The sequence below is a fragment of the Chondrus crispus genome, genomic scaffold (genome assembly GCF_000350225.1).
Source record: "Chondrus crispus Stackhouse genomic scaffold, scaffold_122, whole genome shotgun sequence".
NCBI lineage: Eukaryota > Rhodophyta > Florideophyceae > Gigartinales > Gigartinaceae > Chondrus > Chondrus crispus.
In genome coordinates this window covers 166,743-177,520 of record NW_005178988.1, presented here as the reverse complement: position 1 = coordinate 177,520, position 10,778 = coordinate 166,743, and the positions used below count along the sequence as shown (strand labels likewise).

The window sequence follows — 10,778 nt, the reverse complement described above, 5'->3', positions numbered from 1 at the left end:
TACCTGCCCTGGGTCCCCCCCCCGCCCACCCGCGCGCACCCGGCGTTGCCGCTTGCGGCGCGCCTGTCCCATGTCCTGACTCGCCAAGGCGCGGCGTAACGCTCGCATGCAACGATCAAAACAACGCTTGCTGCTGCCGGTTGAACAAACGCCACTCCCCGCAACATTTGCACGGTACGTGCTGCACCCCACGTGCTTCACTCCACTCCTGGCCTGCTTTCCCTCTAAACTTCGCCGCTTGCAGCAGGCCCCGCCCGTGTGTTTCTCCGCGTGCCGCCTCAGCCCCCGCCCCTCTAGCAACCATACTGTACATTCGTCACATGTCCGCACCGCAAACCGCTTGCATACCTATACGAGTACCCACCCGTCTTGCAGCACCACCGTATAGAGCTACTGGTCATTCCGTCTGGACAGAGAGGTACAGTACCGCTTTTTCAATCAACACCAAACTACCCCGTTTCAAACTTGCCTTCCGCCTACATATCTTCCATACTCAAGTATTACGCATGCATGGGAACGAAGAGATACACCTCGTTTCGACACCCCAATTCATTATGCTTACCTGCACATCAATGCCAACTCGGTCAGCACCTAAAAATATTCTTCCACCTTAAAACAAACATGACAACCAACAGCCTGGAGCTCGCTTCGATACACCAAATCATGACCCATACCTCCTATCCGTCTGCAATACATCAAAATCCTTCCATCCGTTGCCCACCATTTACACACAAAACTGCTGCGTGTGCAGAAACCACTCCATTGCATCTTTTGAAACACTCATATCTGACCACCCTTTTCTTCCACTCACTGGAGGAACTACCACACAGTTAATCTACGACCCCTCCCCACCCTTTTCTTCTACTGTACTCGCTAATGGAACTACCACACAGCTAACCTACGACCCCATTGGTTGGGGGCACACGTTGCAGAACATGCATCGTTCAGCTTGTCCTGCGTCTCGAGCCCCCACCGTGAGACCAGCACAAGTGCGCATTTCAAAACAAAACTATTTGATGATGCAACGACAAACAATCGCAATCACAAACAATCCACTTGATCAATCCTTTTTAGACTCCGAGTCTACAAGTGGGGCCACCCTTTTCTTGAACGCCGCACAAAAAGTAATGGAAAATATACTTTCCCTTTACGTCCCAGGACGAAACCGCCACCAAACGAGAGCTCCTAATGCCCTGAGCCCTACTGTACTCAGGAATTACAGGACTGCTTACAAATGGCATTTCTTTGTATCAAACACGATCTGAAGATACACGTCACCGAACATTGCGCCTATTATTTGAACGCCACGGTGCATATCCCAGTGACTGCAATCATCAAATTTTATCTCATTTAATGTTCGGAACAAGAATCAAGCGCATGTCCAGAGCGAGTTGCTAGCACTCTCTTTCGTGCAGCAGCTCGGCGCACACTCATGGCTCTTGGGACCACATTGAGATCGCCATAATTACAGTGAATCCTCGCTAACTGCATGCTCGATTTGTGCATATTCTCGATATCTGCATGCGTTCGTCAGCTACCAGCTGCGGAGTCGCGAATCCAGCTTGCATATGACACTGGACTGCATACCGCATAACTGCATCAAGAAAGAGGCAACCTATGAAACAAATAAAAACGTATGACAACAAATATGCAGTGATTCGCCATCGCCGTCGGCACTGCAAATTCAACACCGGCGGCGGACTGCAAAGTCAACACCAGCGGCGCCACGCAGAATTTAGGCCGTAGGACAGAGGCATTAGGATACAGTCCAACTTCACTTTACTGTGAAACATCGCAACACCATGGTTTATAGGCACACGCTCTCCCAGTTGCCTCACAACCGTCCTCAACCACATGGACTCCCATACCCGACTCACCTCACTCACAGTCGTCCAGAAACAGAAAGTAATGGACGAGCGGGTGCGTAGAATTTCTGCAGGTGAGTCATTTCACTACGAAGCGCTCGCGCAGTGGGCCTACGACAAATTCCACCTCCTCCGTAAGCCGAACCAATGTACCATCTCTCGCATCATCAAAACTGCAACTCGCTCGTCCCTCTTTCCTTCAGCAATCCACAAGCGCTGCACTTATGGCAATTGTACAGAGTTGGAGGCAGCATTGCATTCCTGGATCAATGCTCAATTTCGCGCACGGCGCTGTGTGAATGGAATTTTAATTTTTGCGAAGGCAAGAAGGTTACAGCATCTCATAAACTTGTCCCTTACGCCGCAGAAACAAACCAAGCTTATGTTTAGCTCAGGCTGGTTGACCCGTTTCCAGAAACGGTGGAACCTTAAATCCATCAAGTCTCATGGCGAATCGGGAGATGCATACCAGGCTGCAATTGATCGTCAAATGCTCTTGCTACGCAGTACAATTCAGTTTTATAAACACTGTGATGTTTTTAATGCGGACGAGTTTGGCCACTTCTATCGCATGGCACCAGATCGCACGATAGCGAGTGAAAGGTTACCTGGTCGAAAGTACGAGAAGGTCCGCTTGACTTACCTGGCATTCTGTAACGCGGATGGATCGGAGCGCCTTCCACTGATGTGAATTGGAAAAGCAAGGAAGCCTCGGTGTTTTAAGAAACAGGAAGGACAGCAGCCGGGGTTTGACTATCACGCAAACAAAAAAGCGTAGATGACGAGCGCTTTATTTTTTGCATGGATTCTACGTTTTTCTTCATACATTTCTCGTTCCAGTCCATCCCGAAAAGTGCTACTTCTACTTGACAATTGTTCAGCTCGTGGTACAGAGGAAACTCTGCCACTACTCGATAACGTTGAGGGTGTTTTTTTCCGCCGAACAATACGTCTAAACTGCAACCCTTAGACACAGGCATTATCGCTGCACTGAAGGTACGATATCGGAATTGGCAGTACGAGAGAGCGCTGGATTATATGGATGCTAAGATGGAGAATATATATAAGGTCGATCAGTTGACTTCTATGAAGGCGATGAGACGAATGTGGGACGACATTCCACCCTCAGTTTTGAAGAATTGCTGGCATCACACGGGTTTAGTGATGGAAACTGAAGACGTGCAAAGGGTTGAAGATAGTACAGTTGCAGAGGTACTGGCTGCAATGTCCGAACTCGTCGCACCTCGGACACAGATGGATATTGATTTTATAACAAATCCTGAGGATGAGAACAATGTTTTAGAGGAAGCCGATGACACAACTCTTGTGTCGGGGGCAGTGGCCGCGATGACAGAAGGGGAAATTGAAAGCGAGGAAAGTGATGCAGAGACTCCATCTTACTTGGAGAGGGTCGGATATGAAGAGCGCTTGAGGTGTATTGTTGTAGTGCACCACCTTCTTGAGAGCGCGGACTTTGCAGACCCGCTAGTCTTGGGCTCTCTGCGCACCTTGCAGCGTGATGTAAAACTCCAGCAGGCCAAGTCAGCACGGCAGACCCGCATATCTGAATTTTTTGAATAAAAATGAGTCGTTTACTGATGTTCCATAGATTCCTTATATATGGACATTTTCGACAAGTGCATATGTTCGCCAAATGCATACGAAAGCCGTCCACTTTTCATATGCAGTTAGCGAGGATTCACTGTACCTATATTCTAGCCAATTCGCGAATGGCTGGAAGCCGAAACGTTTGAGTATGTCCAAGTACAGTAAAGTCGCGCGCGGAATCTGATTCTGGGCACAGCTTATTCATTAGGTCAATACTTCAAGAGAAACAGCAATGTAAAGCTCCCAGATGTTCTCAATTTTAGGCAGGATGGCGTTGCAACTCACAGGAGCACTGTTCAAAAAATGGGTGACCCCACTTGTAAAAGGATTGACCAAGCATCTTACCGCTACCCTTTGAGGCGTAATACACACAGAATGAGGGCCAATCCTAACAAAGGACTTTCCTCTCGTTTTTCCTTTCCCTCGCCCCGTTTTTATTGAGTTCTTCACTAAAATCGGAAGCACATTGCTGTAGTTTTTACTGTAATGCCATCTCATAGTTCCACTCCTCGGAAATAGGACAGAGTCTGGACGGTCTGCAGATCCATGCAGCATGTAAGGTACAGCAACGCCTCCTCGCGCATGCACATGGCCCAGTCTGACTCCCTGTAGCTCGACAAAAGCAAGGCTGGACGACGTGTTGCTATAATGAGGTCCCTCGATGTGCATGACCAAAACTGGGCTGGATTGAGATATGAAACGAAAGATATGGAAGGGATGGAGGGTGCGGGGAGAGACTGTGTCGGTGTCGATGTTAGGAGGATGACGCGGTGGCGGGGACAATAGCATGTCGAAGGATGTGTGTTGGTCACGGTCCTGAGGAGGTGAGGAAGATGGTGATGGGGCGTGGTGGTCGGGGGGGGAAAGGGGGGGGTGGCGGGGAGGGGACGTGGGGATATTGAGGGGAAGGGGGGTGGCGGGGAGGAGGGGACGTGGTCATATTTGGGGGGAAGGGGGGTTGGTGGCGGGAGTGAGGGAGCCAGGGCGGGGTGGTTCACAGGAAAGGGATTTCGGCGAAGCCACTTCATCATCGATCATGAACTAAAGAGCAGCCTCCCCGGCTTCTCTCCATTTCATGATCGATGCCAAGGAGGCATTTGATTTCAAAAAGCTGAAGTCTGGGTGCTGAACTTTGGGTACCCTTCTGCCGTCCGGTGGTGCTCCGTTTCCTAAACAGAGTGTAAAATGCTAGCAAACGACTGTCGCAAATTTCACGTGGGCGTCGAGGCGGGGGAGGGCCGAGTTGTGCACATACACATAAAATGGCCGGAGAAGGTACTGTGTCTGGTTTGTAATGTTGAGAGAACTAATGTTTTGATCTGCATGTGCTCGTGTTTGGATTTAATTCCACCCTTTCATTGTACTGCAAGTGCTACTGCACCGCATCGAGTCCATGGAATTTTAGTAGTGTGCATATGGACTGGGTGTGGATTGGTACTTCCTTTAGCCAATGGATTTTGACCAGTTCGCAGAATTACCAAGCATTACAGTGGTTCTGTGTAGCATTGGTTGTGGCGTGCGATTAATTTAATGAAATGATCCGGCCAATAGCGTGACCGCAACTGGTTGAAGGAAAACAAAAGAAAAGAAAAGCGCCTGTTAGGACTGGGTCAGTCACATTCTACAAGTGGTAGATCATGTATGATAGTGGATGGCTGTGAATGACTGGTCCCACATCTACAGACCAATCAAATCGTTTCGTCCCACATCTACATCTCGACCAATTAAAACGATTGGTCCCACATGCTTACATCATTAATGTAATGTTTGGCCCAGTAAACTCTCCAACTCGAGCACACACTCGCTAACAGATCTATGAACCATTCGCCGCCTTCCCGGCCGCCGCCGTTGTCTCCAAAAGCAACTGTTCCGACCATCTCCACCTGCCTCTTTCGCCATTCGACCATCCCCACCTGCCTCTTTCGCCATCCGACCATCCCCACCTGCTGCTTTTGCCACAGCCCGGATCCCTGCGGCACCAGACACACTCTTCGCCGCATCCTTCTCGATGGCCGCAAAATCCCCGTCTCCCTTCTTGCCGTCGCCCCCAGTCTTAACCGTGCGCTCCTCGTAACGCATGCGCCCGCCCGTCTACTGCTCTTCCTCGTCCGCGATGTCGGGGAACCGGCAGGAGCCGCGCGACGTCGTCCTCAGCGCCCATATCCAGTCGTTTCGCGACGTCGTCTGCGCAACCTACCACATCGCAGCCATCTCGCCTAGCCCGCTCGGCCTCGGCCTGTACGCCGTCCCGACTGACCACCCGCAGCAGCTGAAGAGACCGCTACCGTTTCTCTACGTCTCCTCCGCCGTCGCCCGAGGCAGCGCCCCGGCTGCGGCCCTGCAACATTTTTTTCCGTCGCGCACAGGTGAAGCTAATGTTGACAAAACGGTCGACGATACAGATCGATTTCTTCCACCGTAAGGATCGCGAGGCTTGGTGTCAACGGCAAAAGGTGATGTAGCATGGACTGCGACATCCCTTGGTACTTGTCCTCCACTTGATGAGGGAACATTGTGCTCCTCGACCCTTTCATCCATGTCTCACTTGTTTCCATTTACGTTTCCAGGGTGACTGTACAGTCTTGCTCCACTGACCGCAGTCCATAGAACCCAGTTCTTTGCCAGCAGGAACGCTACACACACGATGAGGATACAGAGCAACATGTCGGGTGTGGGAGAACGGGTACCGACCGGTGTCGGTAGACGTAACGACCCGGAGGGAGATCCCGTAGGGGTGATCAGACGATATTGGAAAGGCAGGGGGTAATTCAGCTTGTACACGGGGTGCACGTACCGCTACGGGTGACAGGTGGCGGCGGAATGGCCACGTGTACCGCCGTACGTATAACGTCCCGATCGGGTACAGTAGACTAGTAGTTCCTACTGTAGGGGGGTAGAAATTAGTGTGATGGGAGTGTCAGCCGGGGGAGTCCCAGCTAGCACACGTGGTGCGCGCTCTGCCTGCGAGTACAGGTGGCAGGAGCCCAGCCACGTGTGCTGCTGTGCAGATTACTCCCCGGTGGAGTACAGTAGAGGTACTCCACTGTAGTGATCCAAAGTAGAAGTGGATCACTACTGTACTGCCCGGTCGCCGGAGGTCGACGTACTTAGGGGCCGAGGCAGTACGCTCCCAGAGTAAAAAGGGGGTAGCGACCCCCGGGGCGAGAACTTAGGAGAAAGAGGCAGATCGTCCCGCACGGGTTATTCTTGAGGGCCGGAAGCACACGCTCCCCAGTTTGGTCGTTCCACCGCCTGGTGGAAGCGTATGCCCATTGAGCCCTATCCCCTCCGGGGTCGCAATTCCACTCGTCCGTTTACCGGAGTCATAACCGCCGCCCTCAAAGAGGGGTTGGTGGTGTTGTAATTTTACCGCTGCCGTGGACACCCCCTCCGTGACGGGGTAAAAACCGAACCGGAAGGATCCATATTATTACGTCGGGCTTCAGAAAGGAGGAATTAAAGTCCTGCCGTTGCTCTACGTCTCCTCCGCCGTCGCCTGCGACGGCACCCCGGCTGCGGGCCTGCAACATTTTTTGCCGTCGTGCACAGGTTGCGAGAGATGTTGCTTTGGTAAATGTTGAGATTCATGGGAGGATTATTTTGGTCATCATCAACCTGCCTTCGTCAACACAAACACTCACCGAAACGAAACGAAACCATCCTCCAAACCCACTACAGAGTATACCAGCCCCTCTCACACATCCGCATACTGTATCCAAAAACAACCCAGAAACCACCTTCAACCCACATCCGCCGCACACTCTCGACGCGCTGGAGGGACACAGGAACCGGGTTTGCTCTGTCGCGTGGTCTCGGGACGGCAGTCGTATCGCCTCTGGAGGGCTTGACGGGACGGTTCGAATCTGGAACGCAGAGACGGGCGATGCCGTTGGCGACGTGCTGGAAGGACGCAGGGGTTCGGTTCGATGTGTTGCGTGGTCTCGGGACGGCAGTCGTCTCGCGTCTGGAGGAGCTGACGACACGGTCCGAATCTAGAACGCGGAGACAGGCGATGCCGTTGGCGACGCGCTGGAGGGCTGGGTTCAGTTAACTGTGTTGCGTGGTCTCGGGACGGCAATCGTGTCGCTTCTGGAGGAGATGATGGGACGGTTCTAATCTGAAACGCGGAGACGGGCGATGCCGTCCCGTTCCTAAACTACACTAGCAAAACATCGTCCACACTCGCTCACGCGCTCGCTCATCATCAGCCAAGCAGAGGAACACGTGCAAAAGCACCCACCGCCGCTGTAGGGCATTTTCGACGCTGCTACAAGACAATACAGTACTGTACAATACAAAAAGTTGTATCTCTGCTTCCGACGCTGGATGATCAATATTCAACGCGGAGCGGTATTGAGGACGGAGATATGATCCGATGGTAGGAACAGAACTGATCTGTGAATGTAGCGCAGAGCTATATTGAGTATGCGCTGGTTTGAAACCTTTGGCATCGATTTTGAGTGGGTAGCAAGTGGCGTAGCTGTCGGTATGGGATGTTAGGCATGGTTTGTCGGGTGCTTGCTTGCACTGTAGGTCGGACAACGGAGGTGAGTCGATGACGATAAAGTCATTTTCCTTGATTACGCTTTGGCGGAGACGTGTTGGTGCACTGTTTGAAATATATTTCCATTGGTTGAGCTCGATCGCGGTGCGTGTGGAGTTTGTGGGGCATGACTGCATGACATCTCGACCACCAGCAAACGCAGCGACACAGCATGAGCGACGATACTTTTCCGTAATTTTCCGTCCACTGTATCGGGAGTAGTCCTCAGCAGGCAATATACCGCGAGAAACAGCAAGTTTTGCCACTGCTGCTATAACATAAAAGCCACATCTGAAAGAAGCCCTTTGCTTTTGAAACCGTATAGTCCCTTGAAGAATGTAGTTTGAACTTTGAATCGCCCAAGTTGACGCTGGATAGCACAACTGGAGACATTTTTTCACCAGATCTAGACAGTTTCTACCAAATTCACCGCTTGGAAAGGGAGTCCACCCAAGCGAATCCCCGAAGTATATATTTCCTGAAACAGGATTTCGCGCTGCGCTGTCACTCTCCATGACTGCATCGATAACTATCATACCCCAATGGCCTCTCTTGCATATGGGAATAATGATTAATGAGCACTCGCCTGCAGTAGCGTGAAAGTTTTGACGAAAGTATCTCATGATCCGCTCGAGAGCCTCTGAAACGCTTTGATGCCGAAAGTTTCCTAGTAAAGCACCAAAATTGCAATGTGCTAGCGATATGTGGGGAGGTAGAGTGAGGACAGATAAGCCGTAATAGACAAACATACTCTCAGACATGTGACCTTCCCATATGTAATGAAACCAATAATCCTTTGGTCGACGCTCATAATCAGAAACGACGGCGTGTAAGAATTGTGGCATGACGGTTTCGTCGCTTTTTTGTGTGAAGCAACCGAGTTCTTTGCATCGTTGAACGATACCATCTATGCCTAATTTTCGTGATACCCACGGCGGGAGGCATTTGGAAACTGGGACACATGGTGGATGCATGATGTGGGAAGTCGTTGAGGAGAGGACGGAGTGGTCAAGGTTATGAACGTGGACAGTTAGATGAGGAAATCTGAGAAACGCTGGTTAGCATTGTCGGTGAAGTATGGAGTGTCAAGGGGATGTGCATCGGAAGTGGGGTTCGTCCTATCCCCTTTGTCTTCAAGATTTGTCACTTTGGCGGGAATCCTGCCCATTCGAAAATACAAATATTTGCCCGCGCAGTTCACTTGCCTGGCACAAAATGCGATGACAGCAAGGACCGTCGCATAAATGAAATTTACTGGGCCAAACATTACATTAATGATGTAAACATGTGGGACCAATCGTTTTAATTGGTCGAGATGTAGATGCGGGACGAAACGATTTGATTGGTCTGTAGATGTGGGACCAGTCATTCACAGCCATCCACTATCATACATGATCTACCACTTGTAGAATGTGACTGACCCGTTAGGACTGGCCCTGAGACTGTTGCTTGCAACACTTTTTCTTTCATAAACTTGACACCAAATCATGTTATGATAAAATAGGTTTTCAGGTGCACATACTGTCGATGGAGTGGAGTCGGCCACTCTGTACAGTATCTATACAGTACCTGTACAGTACCGGACACCACTCTATTTTCGCCTTTCGGATCGTGGCTTTCAGCCACGAGCGCCGCCGTCAGATTATATACCTGCGACTATCACCTCCCTCGATCTAGCGAGGGTAAGAGGGAACTAAGTAAAGACTGACCATCGTCACTTTACTTTTACCTGCGCAGAAGCGTAGAGCCTCGATCCCCCACGCGTCTCTACACTCACCACCGCTTCCGCTACCTGACAACGTCTTCCCCCGTCTCAGCTTGGACTGAGATCGCGCTGTCAGCCCAGACCCTCGTGTGCAGCGACAATCAGGATTTGCTGTTACACGATTCTGGAAAATGACGACTAGATCGCAGAGCTCCAAACGCTCTGTCGATCTAAGTCTCGAATATGCCTAAAAAAGGAAGGCTCAACACGAAAAGCTAATACGTCGATGTACCACCTTTTCACCGAAATCAGACATCGGCAAGCAGCTTATCGAAGCTGCCAAATATGTTTTGGAATGCTATCCCCCTGACGAAGAAGAGAACAAAGAAATAATATCTAAACATATTACTTCTTGGGTTCCCACGAACGGCTCTTTTTTTCGACAAAATACTTCAGCGAACCATGCTTCCCTGTGATGGCTCTCCGACAAGTTTCCGAATTTTATGAGGTGTTGACCGTTCCGAACGAGATGATGAAAAATTGTGACCCAACCGTTCGAGCTGACAAAACACTGATGAACCATATTTGGCTTGGTAATGCCTTGAAGCTGCCTATTGAGTCACTCCATGACATTTTGGTGGCATATCGCTGTCATAATGACATCAAAGTTTTGACGATATCGCCAAATATGTCCTGGTTGAAAAAGAAGCAGAGAACTACAAAGCGAATACTATCAATATCAGCTCTCCCGAAAGTCAGACCGACACTACGCCTCCTAGGCTGGATTATCCGGAAGAAACGTCTACAAAATTCATGCGTACTACTTCACCAAACCGAGAGAATATCAGACCTTCTTTTTCACAAGAAGAGCCCCAGATCGCCCAACACTAAACCTATGACGACCCGAAAAGGCAACAGGGGTGCACCAGTACTTTCGTGACAGCAAATGCTCTGGAAAAATATCGGAATCTATGGACTTCACGATAAGGGACTACAACATTTGTGCTATGCAACAGCAGTTGTCACCGGTATAAAAGGCATCCTTTTTCATAAATGC

General features: G+C 50.4%; 1 protein-coding gene across 1 annotated transcript in view; it reads right to left on the bottom strand.

Annotated features, from left to right (window-relative positions):
- Nucleotides 1–167, bottom strand: part of CHC_T00002040001 (hypothetical protein) — a 2,500-nt gene extending 2,333 nt beyond the window's left edge. The window contains exon 1 of the mRNA XM_005713003.1: nucleotides 1–167. This exon is cut by the window's left edge and continues 2,146 nt beyond it. Coding sequence (XP_005713060.1) covers nucleotides 1–167 — 167 coding nt within the window.
- Nucleotides 168–10,778: the final 10,611 nt, after the last annotated feature.